At 45.9% G+C, this 23,349-nt stretch overlaps 2 protein-coding genes across 3 annotated transcripts in view; one reads left to right on the forward strand and one right to left on the reverse strand.

Moving 5' to 3' along the window:
* CEP55 (centrosomal protein 55) overlaps nt 1–23,349 on the reverse strand; it is a 195,025-nt gene that overhangs the window by 89,028 nt on the left and 82,648 nt on the right. For both annotated transcript variants that reach the window (XM_085606124.1, XM_085606125.1), the window contains one exon: nt 14,414–14,564. In XM_085606124.1, coding sequence (XP_085462250.1) covers nt 14,414–14,564 — 151 coding nt within the window. The remainder of the gene's footprint in view (nt 1–14,413; nt 14,565–23,349) is intronic.
* Nucleotides 20,492–23,349, forward strand: part of LOC146867463 (uncharacterized) — a 67,949-nt gene continuing 65,091 nt past the window's right edge. Inside the window, exon 1 of the mRNA XM_085606126.1 lies at nt 20,492–20,615. Within this exon, the coding sequence (XP_085462252.1) occupies nt 20,540–20,615 (76 nt within the window). The 5' untranslated portion in view covers nt 20,492–20,539. The remainder of the gene's footprint in view (nt 20,616–23,349) is intronic.

Raw genomic sequence — 23,349 nt, forward strand, 5'->3', positions numbered from 1 at the left:
GGCTGCAGTCCTGACTTTTATGACGAGTTACACCCGTCTCTTGCATACCTGTGTCCTCGCGCTAGTGTATATGCTGTCTTTATGTACACTCGCATAATGTAATCTCATAATATCGACTCATAACAAGGTGCGCTGTGTCTATAGTGAGTTTTTCATTCTGGCAACCTGAAAAAAGCCTCTGGTGTCACCCGAATGTGGTGTGTACTATATACAGTGGGTCAAATGGAAATATAGAAGTGAAGGTACTCACTATCTAGAAGAACAAGTTACTTACCTTCGGTAACGCTTTTTCTGGTGGATACAGTATCTGCCTGTGGATTCCTCACCTTGCGAATATCCCCTGCGCCAGCATTCCACGGAATTTTTCTTCCCCAGCACTCCACGTCGACGTGGGCGACGTCATAATACATCGGCTCCGCTCGCGACTCCGTATGACGTCACCGGAGCCATAAGAGGCCCACGTCGGCGTGATGACGTCAGTTCCACTCATTTTTTCCGTGCCTTCGAGGCGAACAGGTGAACCAACGACAAACTCAAAGTATACACAGTATACAGTATACCAACACATATACACAGTATACAAAGGAAAAGGATGCTAAATAAACAAGCATTTCCAACAAATGCACAAGCATTTCAAACAAGACCTATTTCATGGTATACAAAGGTGGACAACGGGGAGGCGGGTGGGCCAGTGAGGAATCCACAGGTAGATACTGTATCCACCAGAAAAAGCGTTATCGAAGGTAAGTAACTTGTTCTTCTGATGGATACATCTGCCAGTGGATTCCTCACCTTGTGAATAGATTCCCACAGCAGTCCCCACTCCTGGAGGAGGGTGTCCACCTTTCTATACCAGAAAGTCTTGCAACACAGAGCGCGCAAAGTGGCCCTCTCTCCTCATCTCGGAGTCCAAGCAATAATGCTTTGCGAAAGTATGGAGGGAGGCCCAAGTCGCAGCTTTACAAATATCTGCCACAGGAACACCCCGGGCCAAAGCAGATGTAGATGATTTTGCTCTAGTCGAATGAGCTCTAATGCCCTCAGGAGGAGTCTTACCAGCCAGGGCGTAGCAGATCTTGATGGCAAGGATGATCCATCTCGATAGTGTGCGCTTGTGCACCGCTCTACCCTTCGAATGACCAACGTAGCCAATGAAGAGTTGATTATCTAGACGAAAGTCTTTAGTCCTGTCCAGATAAAAACTCACAGCCCTCTTCGGGTCCAGGCGATGGAGTCTTTCCTCCTCTTTGGAAGGATGAGGAGGTGGATAAAAAACAGGGAGAGTAATAGACTGCCCCAAATGGAACGGAGTAACAACTTTTGGCAGAAAGGCAGCCCTGGTCCTAAGAACCATCCTTTCAGCATGTAATGTAAGTAAAGGGGGTCTAGAACTAAGAGCTTGGAGCTCACTCACCCTCCTTGCCGAAGTTATGGCTACAAGAAAAACCACCTTAAAGGACAACAGCCTCAAAGGACAGCTATGTAGAGGCTCAAATGGGGACCCCATCAGAAAGGTTAAAACAAGATTAAGGTCCCACTGTGGCATTACAAAAGGAGTGGGAGGAAACATGTTTGTAAGGCCCTTGATAAACCTCAGTACAACCGGAGATTTAAACAGTGACGGCTGATCCGGAAGGCATAGAAAAGCCGATAAGGCCGAAAGATAGCCCTTGACCGTGGCCACAGCACTGCCCTGCTGAGCCAAGGAAAGAGCAAACTGGAGCACATTAGAAAGATGGGCTTTTAAAGGGTCAATGGACCGCTCTCCACACCACTTTACAAATTTAGACCATCTGTAGGAGTAAATGGACTTGGTGGAGTGTCGCCTGGCAGATAAAATAACGTCTGCCACATCAGGTGGGAGAGAGAAAGAACTCAGGTTGCCCCGTTCAATCTCCAGGCATGAAGGTGTAAGCTCTGGAGGTGGGGGTGTAGAACCTGCCCCTCCGACTGCGAGAGGAGGTCTGCCCTCAGAGGGAGACGGAGCGGAGGGCACGAGGAGAGGTGGTGGAGATCTGTATACCACACCCTTCTTGGCCAATCCGGGGCGACCAATATGACTTGGGCCCGGTCTTGGCGAATCTTCCTCAGAACCCCAGGAATCAAGGGTATGGGAGGAAACGCGTAAAGGAGTTGTGAGCCCCAATTCAACTGAAACGCGTCCACCCAACGCCCCCTGCATCGGAAACTGGAGACTGCAGAATGACGGGCAGTGCGCGTTATCGCGGGTGGCAAACAGGTCCACCCGAGGTGTCCCCCACGTCCGAAAGACGTGACAAACCACCTCCGGATGGAGCCTCCACTCGTGGTCGGCGGAGAACTGCCGACTGAGACGGTCCGTACGTACGTTCAACACCCCGGCCAGATGATTTGCCATCAGACAAATCTGATGGTCCTGAGCCCAGGACCATAGACGTAAGGCTTCTCTGCATAGACCAAGAGACCCCACTCCTCCCTGCTTGTAGACATACCACATCGCGGTAGTGTTGTCTGACTTGAACCGACTGCCGTGAAGGGAAGGGAGGAAGGCCTGGAGTGCTAAACGAATCGCCCGCAACACCAAAAGGTTGATGTGAAGCAACCTTTCCTCTGGAGACCAAATACCTTTGATCTCCAGATCCCCCAGATGAGCACCCCACCCTAAAGTGGAGGCATCCGTTATCACTGTGGCCACCGATGGAGGCAGATGGAAGGGCTTTCCTTGCGACAGATTGCCCTCCACGCTCCACCAAGATAGATCCGCTGCAGCTTCTCTGGAGATCTTGATCGACTCCCTGAGATCCCCGTTGTGCTGATACCACTGCTTGCGGAGGCACCACTGGAGCGCCCTCATGTGCCAGCGTGCATGGTTGACCAACAGAATGCAGGAAGCGAACAGACCGAGCAGGCGAAGGACCTTCAGAACTGGAACAACCGCTCCATTGTGGAATAAAGGGACCATCTCCTGAATGTCGAGAATTCTTTGTGGAGGAGGAAATGCTCGACACACAGTAGTGTCCAGTACCGCCCCTATAAACAGGTTACGTTGAGAGGGCACCAGGTGAGATTTGGGCACATTGATCGAAAAACCCGTCGAATAACAGCTGAGATGTTACCTGCAGATGATGCTGCACCATCTCTGGGGACTCTGCCTTCAGAAGCCAGTCGTCCAGGTAGGGGAAAACTGGAATCCCCGACCTCCTGAGATGAGCAGCCACTACTGCCATCACCTTTGTGAAGACTCGAGGTGCGGTAGTAAGACCAAACGGGAGGACCGCAAACTGGTAATGCTGCGACCCAACCGTAAAACGGAGATACTTCCTGTGCGACTTCAGGATTGGGACATGGAAGTACGCGTCCTGCAAGTCGAGCGACACCATCCAGTCTCCTTGCTGCAACGCTTGAAGAACCTGCGCAAGGGTCAGCATCTTGAATTTCTCCTGTTTCAGGTAAAAGTTCAAGATTCTGAGGTCCAGGATTGGACGCAATCTGCCGTCCTTTTTGGGAATCAGGAAATACCTGGAGTAGCATCCCTGACCCCTTTCCTGCTCCGGAACCACCTCTATTGCACCCTTTTGAAGCAAGGCTAGAACCTCTTTCTGAAGGAGAAGCAGATGGTCCTCTGAGCAGTAACCTTGGCAAGGAGGGTAAGGGGAAGGAAACTGCCGAAAGGGAAGAGCGTACCAAGTCTCTACGAGGTTCAAAACCCAAAGGTCTGTCGTAACAGATTTCCAACCCCGTAGAAAGTAGGACACCCGACCCCCCACAGGTCTTACATGATCCGGGATGGGGGATCTAGGGCTGCTTCCCTGAAGCCTCATTGGGAGCAGAGGAGGAGGAGGAAGAAGAAGAAGAGGGGTTGCGTCCAGAACCTCTCCGACCCCTTTGTCTCCCTCTATAGGATTTATAGAGGGGATTCTGCTGTTGCTGCTGAGGCTGTCGGAAGGAGCGAAAAGATGACCTTCCAAAGCCCCTAAATTTCCTAAAAACAGAACCCTTTGCAGGAGCTTGCAGACCCAAAGACTTTGCTGTTAATCTGCTGTCTTTAAATCTTTGTAGAGCAGAATTTGCCTTTTCACCAAACAACTTCTGCCCATCAAATGGCAAATCCACTAATGTGGCTTGAACATCCGTGGAGAATCCCGACGAACGGAGCCATGCCTGCCGTCTTGCAGCTATGGACAAGCCCATAATCCTTGCCACCGAATCCGCCGTATCCAATCCCGACTGGATCACCTGTCTGGCAGCGGCCTGAGTGTCTGTAAGCACCGCCAAGGAGGACGCCTTATCGCCCTCCGGCAGCTTAGGGGCCAAAGTCTTCATTGAGTCCATCAATGCGTGCACGTAACACCCCAGCAAGCACGTGGCATTGGAAGACTTTAATGCCATACTCCCCGAAGAGAAAGTCTTTTTAGCAGCCTGGTCCACCTTCTTAGACTCCCTATCTGCGGGAGACTGAGGGAAAGCCCCCGAAGCATGCTTCGAGCAGGATGCCTGCACAACTAGGCTCTCTGGAGACGGGTGTATAGATAGAAAATCCGGATCCCCAGGCGCCACCCTATACCTTCTTGCCACCTGTCTGGAAACTGCCGGAGAAGAAAGTGGTTTCCGCCATACCTCCAAAACAGGCTCCAAGATGGCCTCATTAAAGGGCAGTAAAGGCTCTGAAGTGGAAGTAGGATAGTGCAGAACCTCTGTCAACAAGTTCGATTTATACTCTGCTGAGGGCAACTGTAAATCTAACAGCTCTGCAGCCTTTTTGACAACAGTATGGTAGGGAGCCAGTTCTTGTGGTGGAGAGGATCTTGCCGATGTGTGCTCCCATTCTGGGGTGGTGTCTAGGCCACTAGCCTCTTGTATGCCCTCAAAATCATCAGAGGATGTGTCCACCTCACCTTCCTCTACCTCTTCTCTGTACCTTCCTTCTTCCAATACCCTTTGGGCCTCCCTTCTCGATCGAATCCGGGGAGCCGGCGTCGACTACGTCGTACGCGGCGTCGGTGGAGCCAGAGGTGTTGGAGTCGGCGGCACCATAGACTGAGTCGGCGGCGCCGGACGCGGCGTCGAGGAGGGCTCTGAAGCAGGTCGATCCATCCGAAGTCGTGACGGATCCCCAGACGGCGCCGGAAACTGCCACAAAGGCACCATCGGCAGAAAGGGCATGAAGGGGGCCTGAGCATAATGCTGAGGCACCCCCAACGTATAAGCCATGGGACCCACGGGACCAGTTGGTGCTCCGGATGGGAAGGCCGCCCTATTAAAAATACCATACATGGCATTTAAGAACCGAGTAGAATCAGTACCTGGAGCAGGAAACTGAGGATAAGGCACTGAACCTGCATCCCTCTGCGGAGTATTTGGCTGCGGCGCCGTAGTGTCCTCCACCGGAGCCATAGATTCTTCAAGCGCCGGAGTCGGTTCTTCCTCCCGTTCCTGATCCGAAACATGCGACTCCACCCGATCCGGAGACGACGGCGCCGGGGACTGCGCCGGTGAACGCTCTGGAGCACGCTTCGGAGACGGAGAACCTCCCGGAGTCTTCGAGGGAGAAGGAGAAGGTGAAATGTCCTTACTCCGATGACGCCGAGGTGAAGTCGACCTCTACTTCCTGCTCTTCGAGGACCGGCGTCGTGAAGAGTGTTTTCTTTTTTTATGATGTCTCCTTGACGTCGACGACCTCGAAGTCGACGACTCCGCCCTCGATTTCTCTTTCTTTCTCCCTCTCTTCTCCTTACTGATCTTCGCCATAAACAGCTTGGCCTTTCTTTCCTTTAATGCTTTAGGATTCATCCTCCTACAGCATGCACAGTCTTCGACATCGTGGTCCGACGAAAGGCACCACAAACAGTCCTCATGTGGGTCCGTCATGGACATATGTCCGCCACATTCCCTACAGGGCTTAAAGCCCGACTTCCTCGTCGCAGACATTACAGAATTTTGCAACAGAAACACCTTACAACTACAAAGTAGCAGGAGTACTGGAAAAAACCGTAGCGCGTTGACGGCGCGGAAAAAAGGGAACTGACGTCATCACGCCGACGTGGGCCTCTTATGGCTCCGGTGACGTCATACGGAGTCGCGAGCGGAGCCGATGTATTATGACGTCGTCGACGTGGAGTGCTGGGGAAGAAAAATTCCGTGGAATGCTGGCGCAGGGGATATTCACAAGGTGAGGAATCCACTGGCAGATGTATCCATCAGAATACCTGTGTACTCCTGAAGAGTGTCTCCCATTACTGTATTCCTGCAGTGCTGAGAAGCGCAGGAACTCTCCATTTCAAATTGAAGAAGTGCAGGTACTCCGGACTGGAGACTACCTGCCTGCTTAAAGTACTGACTATGTACAACTTTAAATAAAGAAAGAAAATAGATATTGTTGCAGTAGTGAATCTGACGAATACCTTCATCATCATATCTCTATTTGATATTCAACAATAATCATAAAAGAACAGCAGTAATAAGACGCGTCATAAAATCATTAAACATCCATACACAGCTATGCACAAGCATAACATATCCTAGCCATCAGAAAACAGGTTACGCTAAAAAGGAGTCTAACAATTCATTAAGTTGCACCAGCACAGAGCACTTTTTAAACATCCTCCAACGGAATGGCAAACAAACGGCCTGCTCATATCTCATTCGGAGAAAATAAAATGCTGGTTTGTATTGGCAAAACCACTTTTAAACCCGATATTTCAACAGCAGCACCCGTCAGTCCAGCGTGCAACTCCATATATTTCACCAACGACTGTGTTTCCTGTCCAGGGCTTTCATGGTTAACCTAAAGCATTCTGGGTGTTGTAGTCTTGGTTTGCTTCAACTGTGCAGGTTAGACTAACCTGGTAGCACTGATGTCTAAGGTTGAGAGTCCAGGGCTGGTAACAGTGTCTGTGATGACATGGATGGTGACCCTGCTCCTCTAGGGCCTGCTATAGAAGGCTTGAGACTTGGGAGCCCCCATATTACAAGTGTGCTGCTAGAATCTGTTAAAAACCCCACCTAGAAGAAATACCCTTACTGCCTGATGGCTTTATTTCTACGGGCAATTCGTGCACCCATTTCTATGTTCTCCCAATGGAAATGGGGAATAACAGAGAAATGGCCTCTGTGACTGGTATTACCAAGCAGTGAAGAACCACAGTTACACCCAGGGTCTGGCCCGGGGAGGGAACTAGAGGCGTTAGGGCACTAGAGAACGGTCAGCCTCCAACCAAAGCTATGAACCACAGAAAGGACCGTCCCTAGTTGAGTCTTAAGAGATGCCCAATTTAGTGGGGGCAAATCACAAAAATTGACGGACTGGTATCACACACCACCAGGTGTCATGCTTCATCATCTGCCAGTCCTCGCCCTCTAAAAACCACGTTTGATAGAGGGCGGGCATACACCTGAAGACAGGGATGCACTTCTAAACTAAGTGGGGGCCCAAACAAAAAAAGGAGTGAGTGAATTTAAAAACCATCATAGTATACCTGAACAATTTTTATTCTGTGGGGTTACTATGTGGCATTAAAATATATAAGTGCGGTGAGTGGGGACCTTCTCATCCCGTCGCCGCTGTGAATCAGTGATTGTTAATAGGGGGTCAACATGTTTCTGCCTGTATTGTCCACTTGGGTACGTGGCATTCGTCAGGACCTTAAATATTGGGCTCCAATCTTAACACTGGGGGCGTAGGCCTATAGCCAGCTGCCACCTGTTTAGAGAAACCTGTAAGAGAGAGGGGGTGAGACAAACATAAAATACTCAAAAATGGTTGTCATTCGGTAGACCTTGATGTGTCACAGTCACGCTCCATACTTACTGCTCTCTCCTAAAGTGAAAAAGGTGAAAAATTTATATGAGTGTCAGGCATCTGTGTTCACTCTGACATTCATGTGAAACAAATATAGAAGTCTTACCCTATTGGAAAAACCTATTTGCCCCATGGGAGGGTTAGGGGGGAAATCCTTGTGGCCACATTCTGGTGGGAGACGATAAAGGATGAAGACAAAAAGGTTAAAAACCAGACTGGTTGGGAAGGTATATCAAAGATACTGAATTAGTTAGCAGAAAAAACCGTCAGGGCGTGCTTGGTCTACTATAGTTTCAACCTGTTGGAAGAAAAACAGAAAAACGACTTACAGTTCAAGGCGTACTCCCCGCTAGAAAACCTAGTGCTGCATGCGTCCAGCCTGCTCCCCGGTGACAATAAGTGTAGTGCCAACCTACAAGGAGACGACAGCAGCAACAACGCCCCCGTCCAACTCCCCTGAACTGGACTTTCAGTTCAGAAGATGAGCGCAGTACATCAGAAAGCGGCGAAGAAGACAATGGAGGTACTACCAACCAAGGTCAACAACAAAGACCGCACCATAACCAACAGATGTACGCCCCTCCAATGAATCCGTATGGATTTTGGCAGCAACCACCGTTCTATCCGCCAAACATTTGGCTATTATCCCGGCCCACAACCTTTTTTATCCAGGGGCAGGAGACGAGGCAGAGGAAACCAGAAACAATGGAGAGGACCAAGAGTACACTGGGAGGAAACCGCGGAAGACCAACTAGGCGCAGTAACAAGGAGCAGGGGCAAAGGCACCACAGCCTCAACGAGCAAACAGACACGAACATAGTGAACCTGAGTAATTACCAACTATCAGGACCTGAACAAGCAGTACTACAGAAAGGTTTAGGCTTTGTACCCACTCCCCAAAATGATCCATTTACCCTACATACCGAAATGGCACATTTTTTTCGGAAAAATCAGACTCAGGGCCTTCTTTGGAGACTCTGAAATAAACAAACCGAAGGACGATGGACATACTGATCTAAGAAATAAATCTACCTTTTGCCCACCTATACAATCAATTCCATGCCAGGTTCTGGCTTTTGGACAGGCAGTATTGGCAGAAATTGAAAATATCGATTTTCACAATCTAAAAGGCTTCCAAAACCTAACCCGGGAAGAAAAATCCGCGATGTCAAATCTCAAAACCAACAGAGACATCACGATTAAACCAGCGGTTAAAGGTGGGGCCACAGTGATCCTGGACACAAACGCATACGATCAAGAGTGCCTGAGACTATTAGCCGATGCAACCAGCTATGAGGTTTATCAGACGGACCCTACTGGACGCCTAATGACCAAAATAAAGTCCATCGTGGTAGAAGCCACTGCCAACTGGATTACACAACATGAAGCAGACTTCCTCATTAATGAGAACCCTAGGATGCCCAGGTTCTATACCCTGCCGAAGATACATAAAAACAGGGTCCCACCACCAGGAAGACCCATAGTCTCAGGGATCGGTTCCGTACTAGAACCCCTATCCCAGTTCTGTGACTGGTTCCTGAGACCTATTGTCCAAAATTCAAGAACCTACCTACGGGACACCAAGGATGTTCTCTGTCTCCTACGTGACATGCCTATCAATCATATGGAAGACACCCTGGTCACCATGGATATTGAAGCGCTATATACCAGTATACCACAGGAGCGCACTTTACAAGTGGTAGAGCAAATAATTCTAAACCAAGATTGGAACTATGTCACACCACAACACTTCATAATGGAATGCGCAGAACTGGCACTATGTGAGAACATTTTTGAATTCAAGGACGTGATATACCACCAGATCAAAGGTACTTCAATGGGGAGCACATTCGCTCCCAGTCTGGCATGCCTCTACGTACACCAATTTGAGGAGGCCCTATTCTTTAAGGAAACCAACCCCTACCTTGATCAAATCAAAATGTGGAAGAGGTACATCGACGACGTTCTGATCGTCTGGAGGGGTACCAATGAAGAAGCACAATCATTCGTGGAATGGGTAAATAGCATTGATCCACATTTGAGATTCACACATACCATCGACAAAGAAAGAGCAATATTCCTGGACCTTGAAATCAACCTATCTTCAGAAGGCCTACGCACAAGAGTTCACAACAAAGCAACCGACAAAAACAGCCTTCTGCTTTTTGAAAGCTTCCATCCCAAAGCCGTAAGACAAAACCTCCCGGTAGGGCAATTTCTGCGCATCCGCAGAAATTGTTCAGAAATTCTAGACTTTCATGAACAAGCAGACACCCTGGAAATGAAACTCAGAGCAAGAAATTACCCCAGACAATTGGTCAAGAATGCCAAAAAAAAGAGCTCGAAACAACAACCGGGCAGCTCTTTTAGAAAATACGCCAAAGGAGCCGGCCAACCGGATGGTGTGTGTCACCACCTTTACCCCAGCGTCCAACAAAATTCAGAACATTATTCAAAAGAAATGGCGCATATTAAACACCAGCGACAAAGTCTGGACCCAACCCCTATTTGCGTACAAACGCAGTAGGAACATCAAGGATGAACTAGTCCATACAAAACCACCAGCCGCTACAGATGACAACCAACTGACACTATGGGGCCACCAACGACCAACTGGACATTACCCCTGTGGCGATTGCGTATCATGCCAATTCACGGCCACCACAAAAGAAGTGGACATAGGAACCGAGCGGCCATGGACTCAGAAGAACTTCTCTAACTGCAACACAGAAAATGTAGTGTACCTACTCAAATGCCCTTGCCAACTCATGTATGTTGGCATGACTACTAGGCGTGTAAAGATCAGAATTAGTGAGCACCGGAGCACTATCAGAAGGAAGAAAGATAACACCAAATTAACAAAACACTTCCTTGAGAAAGAACACTCTGATAAAGATCTAAGATGGACGGTACTGGAAGTAGTACAGAAGCGCAATGGCTGCCTCTCACATGTCTTACATGTTAGAGAACAGCATTAGCTGTTTCGCCTTGGGACATGGAAAAATGGATTGAACGATGATATCCCGTGGCTACAAATGAAGTAACTTCCCTTATCGCTCACTAAAACATACACTTTAACAGTACCCATTATAAAGACAAAAACACAAACAATAGACACAGTAATACATGTGAATAGAGCTATACGTTGTTTCCCTTACTCCCTAAAACCTAGAATCATCTTGATCAGCAATCATGCGGTAGCTGTAAAATCAACTTGTGCACTAATTGTAGGTTTAACCACACCGTCACCCTGACTGTAAACAATCTGGGTTGGTTTTCTCTTCCTTTCTTCTGTGCAAATACTCGTAACTGCTCCCGTCATGAAATAATACTCATGAGCAGGGCACATGTTCCCCATATTTCTATACAACGTGTCTACACACATTAAATCACTCCCTTGTATCTCCAGAAACTATGGCAGGCGCTTTCATTGGACCACAGCTGGTCCCGCCCCACCCCAGGCAATCATCTGAGGTAATGACGGGACACAGGAAGCGGCGTGTCATAGAGCAGCGCCATGTGCTGACACACCCCAACGAGGGTCAGGCAACAAACAGGCAACGTGCAGTCCTTTCTGCATGCTTCGCTCAGGACACAGGAAATGCAGCATCATCACTGTGCGCCACGCTCACCTGAAACCCATATCGCATGCCACGACCCCACCCAACAGTATAAAAGCTTGCTGCGCACTACACTTATTGTCACCGGGGAGGAGGCTGGACGCATGCAGCACTAGGTTTTCTAGCGGGGAGTACGCCTTGAACTGTAAGTCGTTGTTCTGTTTTTCTTCCAACAGGTTGAAACTATAGTAGACCAAGCACGCCCTGACGGTTTTTTCTGCTAACTAATTCAGTATCTTTGATATACCTTCCCAACCAGTCTGGTTTTTAACCTTTTTGTCTTCATCCTTTATCGTCTCCCACCAGAATGTGGCCACAAGGATTTCCCTCCTAGCCCTCCCATGGGGCAAATAGGTTTTTCCAATAGGGTAAGACTTCTATATTTGTTTCACATGAATGTCAGAGTGAACACAGATGCCTGACACTCATATACATTTTTCACCTTTTTCACTTTAGGAGAGAGCAGTAAGTATGGAGCGTGACTGTGACACATCAAGGTCTACCGAATGACAACCATTTTTGAGTATTTTATGTTTGTCTCACCCCCTCTCTCTTAAAGGTTTCTCTAAACAGGTGGCAGCTGGCTATAGGCCTACGCCCCCAGTGGTAAGATTGGAGCCCAATATTTAAGGTCCTGACGAATGCCACGTACCCAAGTGGACAATACAGGCAGAAACATGTTGACCCCCCTATTAACAATCACTGATTCACAGCGGCGACGGGATGAGAAGGTCCCCACTCACCGCACTTATATATTTTAATGCCACATAGTAACCCCACAGAATAAAAATTGTTCAGGTATACTATGATGGTTTTTAAATTCACTCACTCCTTTTTTTGTTTGGGCCCCCACTTAGTTTAGAAGTGCATCCCTGTCTTCAGGTGTATGCCCGCCCTCTATCAAACGCGGTTTTTAGAGGGCGAGGACTGGCAGATGATGAAGCATGACACCTGGTGGTGTGTGATGCCAGTCCGTCAATTTTTGTGATTTGCCCCCACTAAATTGGGCATCTCTTAAGACACAACTAGGGACGGTCCTTTCTGTGGTTCATTACCAAGCAGTGACTCATATGTGCTAACACATTTCCCTATAGACACAGAATGGGTACAATCCTTTGATACATTAGGGCCGATATTTCTATTTCCACACTGTCTGGCCAGTTCAAATTCAAGTTTGTTTTAAAAAAAAATACTTTATTGGTTTTTTAACAAGGTAAACAAAAAGTGTATAGCAGTGTACGCAATGTTATCCCAGGCAAGATTTTACATGTATCACGTGAGGATGGTACCCTTAATGGTTACCACGGGCCTAACCCAGCACCCATTGGTGGCTGATAGACAGGACAGGCACAGGAAAGGGTAAAGGAAAGGCAAAGAAAAGTTTTTAACAGGACGGACCTGCCCGTGCAAAAACTGGTATTGGAAGCTTAATTTGAAGAAAATTTGTCATCCCGAAATTGTGAAAAATAAAGTTTGTCTAGAGTTTAACAGTTACCGTGGTGCTTGTTCTACCTTGCGCTCACATAATGGAACAATTCTCCAAATCACATTCGTTCTTGTACAGATCATGGCTAATTAAACAAGCATTTGCAATGCAATAGGTCTCGCATTATTTAAGTTTGAGCTATTGACATTGCTAAATAATGCAACACCAATAGCTCAAACATTAATAATTCAAGACCTATTGCATTGCAAATGCTTGTTTAGATTTTGGTTTACACCGTGACTGCACTTTAACTGTGGTTATTTTTTAGTGAATTTCAGAGAGGTATTTTCAACATAAGTTAAGTTCTTATAAGCAAATGTAAACATAAATGTACTTTAACCTTTGGTTTCCTGTAGGCTTTAGGTCCGTTCTCTTCATCCATTGGTCTGGTCACAGCCCTATTTGGCTTCCTCCCGCCACCGAATGGTGCAGTGGGTCAGCCCACATCAGCCACAGGCTCTTTTCTGTATGTTATGGCACTCTGGCTCGTCAGGTCTGACTAAAACGGTAGTCCATTTCACTGCAGGGCTGCTGAGCCAATCTCAGCCTTCAAATCACGTGTTTATTTATTTTTGCAAAAAAATATTTTGTTGCAAACATTGCACAACTCCTAGTGCATATGTTTGCAAAAACAAAATCGAAATCACTGGCTTGCTAAGGCCAGATCTATTGGCTTTGCCACTTGCTTATTTAATTGGTCAGCAATTGACTCCTTCCTATGTAAACATAACGTATTGGATCAAAAACATCAAGGGTGCTGAGGTACTCTACTAAGCAATAAATAAGTGAAGCGCATCTGTATATAGGTTAACACCTCTTTACAATACGTTTTTCTAGTATTCTCGCTGCCAATTTATTGAACGAAAACATAGTCGGCTTTAGACTAACAAACTGAATTCTACAAACCTCAGCATAACTACACTTTAATCGGTTAAGTTCAATATTGACTGTTGGATTACTTAATTGTGATGGTTCGGCCAGCTTTAGCGGCTGCTGTGGCACAGACTCTTCTGGTCACTTCATGAGTGTTTCATATTAGGAGAGGTACTCTTCCCTACAGTTTGGTTCAAATAATACACACCCATTGTTGCCCTGGGTGGAGGCACATCTGGCGCTGTAGCAGCATTATTGTGGGACCACAGCATACTTGATGGCTCCCTGTGTCCAAGGTAGGAAAATCTCACTCTTGGCCCCATCACCATAAGCACCAATTAAGGGACGCTGAGGTGGTGGGAGTTCCCATCCTATGCCCCACCCTTCGCCCCTCAACTGTCTTCTACTGGTTGTAGAGGTGATAGGGAGGGACCAAGCGATGAGAACTACGAAAGGTAAACATGGCTCTCCGAACCCTTGCACACTTTAACCCCTGCGACCTCCGAGTCAGTGCTTGCAAAGAAGTGTCCTGGGGAAATTCAATGGGAATGGCCACGTAACCCCTAAATAGCGTCCACGTTTTACTGATTAAGTGGTCTATAATAAGAAAGTTGCAGAGAGAAATGCATTACATTGAAAATATTTAAATATTCCTACCGTCTGAACTGCTTTCTTTGGATTTATGTTGGAGTGTTTGGTTCGCCGTCTCAAGCTGCTGCTCCAAGTCATATATTCTGGACACCAATCCCTTAACGTAAGCCTCGCGCTGTTGGTCATATACAAGCCACTGTTGGTTTTTTTCCAAGGCCTTAAAATAAAGAATACACTTATTAGTGTCCTAATTAACCACAGAATGCTTTAGCATGCAAGGCCTCCAAAGACCCAGGCGCATTGGCGATACTTTTAAAAGAATGTTTCCTCGAAAAAATTTGTATTCAATATGTTACATTTTCGTGTTTTAGTTCATCAACTACAATAGCCTTCTCCAACAAGCAGCAATTTATCATTTGGAACCATTAAAAACGAGTTTCTTGTTTGATCAAAGAATATTCAAGGAGGCTTTGGAAATAAGAATTGCTTTGTCTGCTTTTAATAAAATTCGTACCCCTTACCCACCCAAATTTGCGATCATGTAACTGGCCCTCCTTGCGTGCATTAACAAACTGTTTAGTTATATGAAAAATAAACATGGCAAGAGCGCAGCCTTACCATCCCCCCCTTTGCACCCTGAAGAAAACGTTACTTACTTCTGGTAATGCTCTTTCTGGTGGATACAGAAAGTACAAATTCCTCACCTTGACAAGATCCCAAGGCGTTAGACTATATCCTTAACCCCTTGGCTGCGGTAGGAATTCCGCCGCAGCTCTGGGGGGGGGGGTTTGGGGGCAGCGCGGTGGCGCTGTGCTCATGACGGAGCCACTCCGTCATGAGCCACGGTTGAGCTGTGCCCATGACGGAGTGGTTCCGTCATGACTCCGCCCACTGCGCTAATCGCCCGCACAGGCAGGGAATCAGCGCAGCGTGGGAGGAGCGGCGGCCAACGGCCGCAGCATGACGAAACCACTCCGTCATGAGCACACGGCACCCGTGGCTCATGACGGAGTGGTTCCGTCATGAGCGCTGAAGGGGTTAAGATTTTTCAGCACAGCCCCTGCGTTGCTGGTAAGTGGTGTTTTGCGATTCTCCATCATATCCGTTCCGTCAAATAATTAATGGCTGAAAAGCTTAGAAGCTTTACCCAGGCGCACTTACATCAGGTCTTTGACACCGTCACCCCTTTAATGCAGAGCCCAAAAATAAATCAACTGTGCCAATGTGCAGATCTCTAATTTGGGACCTATTTAGATGGAAAATATGCAATTCCACATAACAGGGAGGGCTATGGTGCTAGAACAATTTTCAGAGTGGGGTGCTGCTTACAATGTTACATCACTAAAGACAAAGGGATTGTGAACAATCCAAAGGTCGTACCAAAACAACAACAACACAAAAACAAGTGTAGCAAATGTGTCCTGACCATTCAGCAGGAGAGTGGTAAGGATGTGGTATGTAGCTGATGGCGCATCTTGAAGCAGTGGTGAGATAGGGCACTAGCATTTACAGGCAGTACATTTCCCTTGAAATGGCAACTAAAATTGCATAGACCTACAGCTTCACTGGTAAATCTACATAGAGCAAAAACTATAGTGTGAAAATAGAGTTTCAGTGAATATTTATCATTTGTGCATGACCAAGTAAAGAGTCTTGATTTGTTTTGATCCTACTAAAATCTTTGTCTCAATCTCTCTTCAGAATTACAAAAAGTGCCTCATTTGTGCTTTCCTAAATGCTGATATAATTTGACATGTGTATCGTTTATTTACTGATATTTAAAGGTGTATTATAAAAAACTGGCATCCAACAGGCATCTTTATTGCACTTTCACCTTCTGAACTCCAGAACCCCTGATTTTATTTATTTTTATTTTAGGAGTTTTATATAGCGCTGGCCAGACCAGAGGGTTTCAGAGAGCTTTACAACATTTCTAAAGTAGCAATTGAGTACAAGGAGTAGTAATATTAAACACAGTGATTTTTGACGGGTCAACCCCTACCTCCAGCATTTATGGGGAGGTGGGAGGGTGGCGAGAAACCTGTGGTCAGATAGGGTAACCACCAAAAAGAGTTACAGAAGGTAAGTAACTTGGTTTTCTGATGGATACTTCAACCCTGCAGATTCCTCACGTTTACAATAGATACCAAAACTATATCTCCCCAGGCGGTGGGCCAGTGGGATGGTTCAGACCAAAGATTCCTGCAGGATCAAATGGCCAAAATGCACTTCCCGTTAGACCGGGCTGTCAAGTCAGTAGTGCTTCATGATTAAGGCTTCTGGTTTTCCGCCTCTACTTATTTTTTACAGATAAATACAGACAGAAAACAATGCGTTTCCTGTCTGTATTTATTTTTAAAAGCGGCAAAATACTTAAAATTATGCTTTTGGCGAGTGACACTCCATGCTGTATTTCATGAATTCCAGGCAAAAGCTGAGCAAATAGTAACCATAGTAGTTAAAAAAAAATTACATTTCCTAAAATACAGGCACGTTAACGTATATTTGTAGTATAATGGTAATTTGTACCTTTGAGTATAGTCTTTAGTTACACGTGGCTGCTTAATTTGCTAAAATGTGAAGGCATCCATGTACGAGTGCATGTCCAAGAGTTAAATAAAAATGGAAATATACTATTTTACAGCACCATTTATTCTCAAAACACAAAATAAATATGGATAAATACCAATAAGATGGCTGAAAAATAAATATGGATAAATACAGACAAATGTAAAAAAAAAAATATATATATACCATAAAACCGGGAGCCCTATTCATGATGTGTGCACTGAAGCCCAAGTTGCGGCATGACAAATATCCAGAACAGGAACTACAAATGCCAACGCAGTGGTATTAGCCTTAGCCCTGGTGGAATAAGCCCACAGACCTTCTAGAGGCTGCTTTTTGGTCAGGGCGTAGCAGATCCTTAATGCACAGTACAAAGCCTTTTTCTGTACGGCTTCGCCTTTTTTCATTACAGAGAACCCCACAAAGAGCGGATTGTCCACCCGATGGCCTTTGGAATGAGCGATGTAAAAACTCTTGTGCAAAACTCTGCCCTGCTACTGTGACAGAAGATCCTCCCAAATCGCCGACATGATCAATAGACAGATGCTCATGCCCAGAAGTTTCAGGTACCACACACTACCGGCTCAACCTGGAGCCACTAGGATGACTTGGGCCCAGTCGTTCCTGATCTTCAAAACTCTGAGCGCGAGCGGTAGCGGTGGGAAGGCATACAGGAGTCCGATACTTCACTCTTGGTGGACTGTCTCTCCAAGAAATAGCCTTCTTAGGAACTCCAGCTTGCAAAAGTGCTGACATTGCACATTCTCAAAGGGGGCGAATAGATCGAGCCAGGGTTCTATGAACAAGGTTTAGCCCAGGTGCCCATGAGAGGGTCAGTCAGAGTTTCGTTGAATGACAGGGAAGAGCTCAGGCAAGGTCTGCCCAGGCTGTAAAGCTTCACTGAGGACATTAGTTTCACCTCAAGAGAGCAATTGTAAGAGCAGGAGTTTAGCTGCTTGTCTAATGACCACAGCAAATGAGAAAGTCTCTTCCCCTGAAGGAACAGGGGAAGAACCCATTCCTTGTCAGAGTGTTCAGTCAACTGGCCTCTTGTAGGTCAAATAGAAATGGCCAATTGTCATATTGTGGAGGAAATTCCTCTCCTTCATCTCCATTGTCACCAAAGGCTTGCTGGCTCTGGTCAGAATCCGATCTGAAAAGTTGGAATGCTGGAGGGTGGGTCCTAGGCAGAGGAGCTGGTCTCTCAGAGTGAGCTGAGGCTGGTCATATCAGAACGGATACAGGACATGACTTCAGTCAAAGTCGAGACTGATTCTGATTGGTGTCAGACAGGGCTAAAGGATCGGGCCCTCCGAAGACGATGGGGCTGGCATCGAATTAGCAGGCACTGGCATGGGTCATGGTACTTGATGTGGAATCAACTGAGAATTGTAGCTGAACCCAAAAGTGGTTCAGGAGACACAGACCACACCAAGGATGGATCCGCGGAGTTGGTGGTAACCCGACTGGAGGCCTCTGCGGATCCGTGGGTTGTGAAGGCATGCCAGAGGAAGCAGGCAGGATTCCAAAAATGGTTTCTATTGGTGAGGAAACTATTTGCTCTTTAATGTAGCAGGTCTAAACATTAGACATGATTTGTTTGTATTCCCTTTCAAGTTTTCGTAGCTTTGGGATTAGTCTAGGGGATTTAGATTTTCTACTGTCAATTTCTGTCTTTCTATTCTTAGCTATATCGTTCTAGTACAGGCTGCTTAGGTTTTGCACAACTTCATGTCAGTTGACAAGGGGACAGTTATGCCATTTTTGCTATATTTTTGTTTATGTAGTTAGTTGTTCGGTCAACGTTGTCATTTGGGTCTATCTCGTTGAGGATGCAGGAAATACGCTATTAGAGGTCATGAATCCAGGATTCTTTACAGACAGCAAACTCATCTTTTTGTTTTGGTGGGAGTGTTGCAATTTACACGAGGATGGTAAATTCGAAAATGATATGGCCAGATGAGGAATGAAGGAAGACAAGTGACAAGATTAGTGTAATTGAACGAGAGATTGAGAGTTATGCCCTATAGTGTGTGAGCAGGCAACTAGTTAGTTGCCTCAGGTTGTGTGCGTTGCCCTAGTTTTTGATTGCCATGAATTGTTTGCGAATCATTTTCCCATTCGAAACTAAAATCCTCTAGAAACATATTGCGGGTTGAGTACATGCGGCTCTCAGTTATGCAGTCTTATCAGATGCTTTTCAAATTTATTATGTTTTGGTGTGTATGTATCATGACTGCGTCACTGGGGGAAAGGTTGAGATATTTAAGACATATGAATGCTTCATAGTAGGGATGCTTTTAGGGTTTAATTAAAACAAGTGCAATATCACGTCTGCTTTTGACTTTCCTGTTAGCTCTTATAATGTCGTAGTAGCTAGGGACTATTACACTGGGAATGTGGTAAGACTTGCCGTTACAGGGTAGATCTATGAAACGGTCAAGGCAGAGGGCTCTTACCCAAACTTCTCAAAAGTCCACATCTTGCTTCTGTGACAACCGTGGTGGTTATCTATAATGAAACCAGGAGGGCCCAAATGAAGCCTCTGTCCTTGTTTGTTTGATATCCTCATTGCCTCATGTTCCGGCCTCACTTATGTGTTTTCGAATGCCCCTTCTCCCAAAGATGATTTCCTCTTCTCGCCTGCGATTGATTTGAAGACCTAACTGTCTATTTCCTCCCGTGTTCACACACAACTCCCCTATTTTTGGTTCTCTGGATGCCTTGAGAAGGTCTCTCTACTCTTGGCTGCTGATGGCCTGGTCCCACAATCTGGGATCAATCACCGCACAGATGGCCGAAAGGAAACACCTTGCAAACGTGTGGCGATCAGTAGTATTATGTTGCTGAACCTGCAAGATTGAACAGATTTTGGTGCAATTCCCTGGAGATAGTCTAGGAGAGTTGTGTAAAGCTAAGCTGCCTCATTGGCACTGCTGAGCGTAAAGGAGCCTGGCCTTCTGCTGGGCAGCAGATGAGCTTGCATAGTGTGCTCCTAACTTTCACCAAAGCGCTACCCTTAGCTCGAGGCTGGCCCAGGAAGGGACGTGCAACACTTTGGATCCTGGAACGCTGGTCCAGATCATGATGGAGGCAATCTTGGGAACCAGGGGGAAAGAGTACCATTATAAAGAAAGAAGTTCAGCTATATCTCAGTAACATATGTGGTGCCCAAACGTTTAAAATGTACTGACAATTACTCAGCCTTAACAACATGCTTGCAGTAGGCAAGATTCAATATTTTAGGCCACACATCCTTTGGTAGATTAAATAATTGGACATATAATAAGCATACGATGTTAAATGCAGCGTTTTTTTATCTATATATACCAACAAGGTTATTATAAATGTGTTAACTTAATAGTCAGAAACCCTTCTTAAGAAATACAACTTTTCACACTTTTTCTAAGGACAGATGTAAAACATATGGTTAAAATGCTGCATTTGTGACTGCATTTAGCAGAAGTTAACCAGCCTGTTTGAGGCGGGTTTGCTTATTCTCCCGGAAATGCAATGCATGCTTGGAGTTCTGGGAAGGGATCGTTTGCAGTGGAAAGCATCTCGGGTAAACAACAATCCCTCAGCAACGCCCTGCTTTGCTTGCACAAACGTTTGTCCCTGAAAATGTTCTTAAGAATTGGATTCGTAAAAGCACCATCCACGCCTTACCAGAAGACGAAATGTGAAGTCGGCAATGCAGGTAAAGCATTATTTCTGCATTTCAATTGGGCACCATTAAAGCAAGCAGGGAATAGCAAAAAGAACCCTCTGTAAATTTAATCCAGAGCTCGCTGTAGAAGTAAAGCTCAGCCGAGACATGAACAGTGCACCCCAAACTAGTAAAAGGCAAACAAACAGGAATGCCAGAGTAATGTTTTGCATAAATTATGCAAAATTCAAAACGGCACAACAGAGTAACAGGAAACGCCAGTTTTTATTACTGTTCCTTTCTCTATGTATCAAAGTGGCATTTGAATTGATGTGGATTAAAACAGGGTGGACCATCGACGCTCTTCCTAGGAAACACCAAATAGGGTCCTAAATAGTGAAGATGTTATCAGCGCCATCGCTCTGATCGCCCGATAAATGACAAAGAACAGTGCTGAAGTTTACAAGGTCAGTTTATTCGAGCAACAGACAATGCATCTCATGTTTTTACCCACGAGCTCTATATTTCTGGCTAACGAATGTCTGAATTAATTTGGAAGAGCGGCATTTAGGAGTGTTCTCGAATTTGACGGATTGCTGTTTCCGAGGGCTCAAGTAATCCCCCAAAGCCATGAATACCCACCTTTCCTACCCAGCTACGACCTGCTGAGTGAAATAGAAAATATTTGACATAATATTGGAGTGTTAGAGTTCTATGAATAGACATGAAAAGAAATTATCTTCAAAGACAATTCCTCATAATGATTTGCTCTATGGAGCCGTAGATGCCCATTTAGGGAGAACCTGAAAATAAATCTGCTACAGCTGACTGTGTAAAGGATCACAGAACGATCTATTAGGATGAAGGCAGCAACACTGCTATCATGCCACAAGAACAAACTCTCTATCCCATAAGGGGCAGACACTGGCTAGGGTGACCACCTCCCTCCAGGTAATTTTGAACACTGTTTCAAGTCTTGGACTTTGTGTAATAGCCTAATGCATTCTGTGAGCTGTAGTCTTGTTGAACGGTTGCTACACTAATTAGACTAATAAACCTTAAAGCAATGATCTGTAGATGAACAGGCCAGGATCGGAAACAATGTCCGCAATGACCTAGAATGGGGTGGTCATCTGAACAATGGCCAGCAGGCTTTTTAAAGCATAGAACGGGCACCAACCACGAAAACTTGCAGAAAAGGCATAACTCCTGTATGTACATAAGTTGTGAAAGGAACATTGTCCACGCCAATAGGTCTTGTCCTGGTCATCTACTGGGCTTGACAATGTTTTATCTTTACATCACTGCTGTGCCGCATTGGAAAAAGAAAAAAGTGATGAGGACTCGTCCACGGCCAGCAGTCATGTGTTGATATATGCACATGCATGCGTCCTCAGGCATCATGAGCCAGCACAATTTAGTGGTGACATTTGCTTTTTTTATTTACTGGACCAGAATGGGAGACGCCACTTGGATAAATAAATATTATAATATGAGAGGTACACAAGGGGCTCTCGAGTGTAAGAAATTGGTTTATTAGTTGAGAGGGTTAAGGGCTCCACTCACTTAATAAACATTATCCATGTCTGGCACCTCTTGGGAGTCAGAACTCACTCAGGCAGAGGTTAGCAGCAGGGCACATACAGGTTCAGTTGGTCCTGGTCATTTGCAGGGAAGACATCTGGAAGTTTGCTGTAGCCCCGTAGCTCAAACAGGAGGTCAGCCAACTGACCATTGGAGTCACTTCTAGGTAAGCAGGTACAGTCTTCCTTCTTCAGAATTCTGAATCTTCCACAGGTCCAGGAGTGTTCTACTGGAACATTGGGATGGTACCACTTTTATACCCAGTGCAAGCCTGCGTGTGGGGGTCACTCTCTTTAGCTACCACTAAACTGGTTCTGGTCCGTTCTTTCCCTTCCCATGTGTCTGCCTCCAAACTGTCTAGAGTAACAAAGGGGAGGTAGGTCCAGGTGTGGGAGTTTTTCAGTGCCAGGACATGCAATCTTTAAACACATGTCCTATTTTTAAACACCATGCACCTTGCTCTATGAACCTTTAGGACCTACCTTAGGGGTCACTTGTAAGTGTAAAAAAGGAAGCTTTGGGCTCAGTAAAAGGTTTTTTTTGCCAGGTCAAAATGGCAGTTTAGCATTGCACTGCATGCTGAAGTGAATGGCCTGAGACATATTTAAAGGGCTACTTTAGTGGGAGGCACAATGAATGCTGCAGCCCACTAGAAGCATTTAATTTACCGGCTCCGGGTCCATGTAGTACCATATACTGGGACTTAAAAGTAAATTACATTAACCAGTCAGGTGTGCTCTATTTTTATAAATTGATTTGGGATTTTTATTGCATTGGGTTTTCACTTTATTACTGTTTCAGTGAGCAGAAATACTTTAATAATTGAGCTCTAGTTTAAGCACGACTGCTTTGTGCCAAGCTACCAGAGGGTAAAGGGAAGGTTTATTTAGTGACTTTTGTGGTTCATCCTGGCATGGATTGTGTTTATTATGAGAGTGCGGCTTCCACCCCTCTCAACAAATACCCCAATTTCTTCCAAAGTCCATTAAATACTATCAGCCTGATTCAGAGTTTGGTGGACAGGTACTACATCACAAATCTGACTGATATCCAGTCTGCCTTATTACAAGTGCATTAAGATATAACTCACTTGTAATAAGGCACAAGGTATATCCATGATGATTTTGACAGGGTACCCGTCACCCAAATTCTAAATCCAGCCCTAAATCATTACAGGCCTTCACTATCTATACATCCAGGT

The sequence above is a fragment of the Triturus cristatus genome, chromosome 1_2, assembly GCF_964204655.1.
Source record: "Triturus cristatus chromosome 1_2, aTriCri1.1, whole genome shotgun sequence".
NCBI classification, from domain to species: Eukaryota; Metazoa; Chordata; class Amphibia; order Caudata; family Salamandridae; genus Triturus; species Triturus cristatus.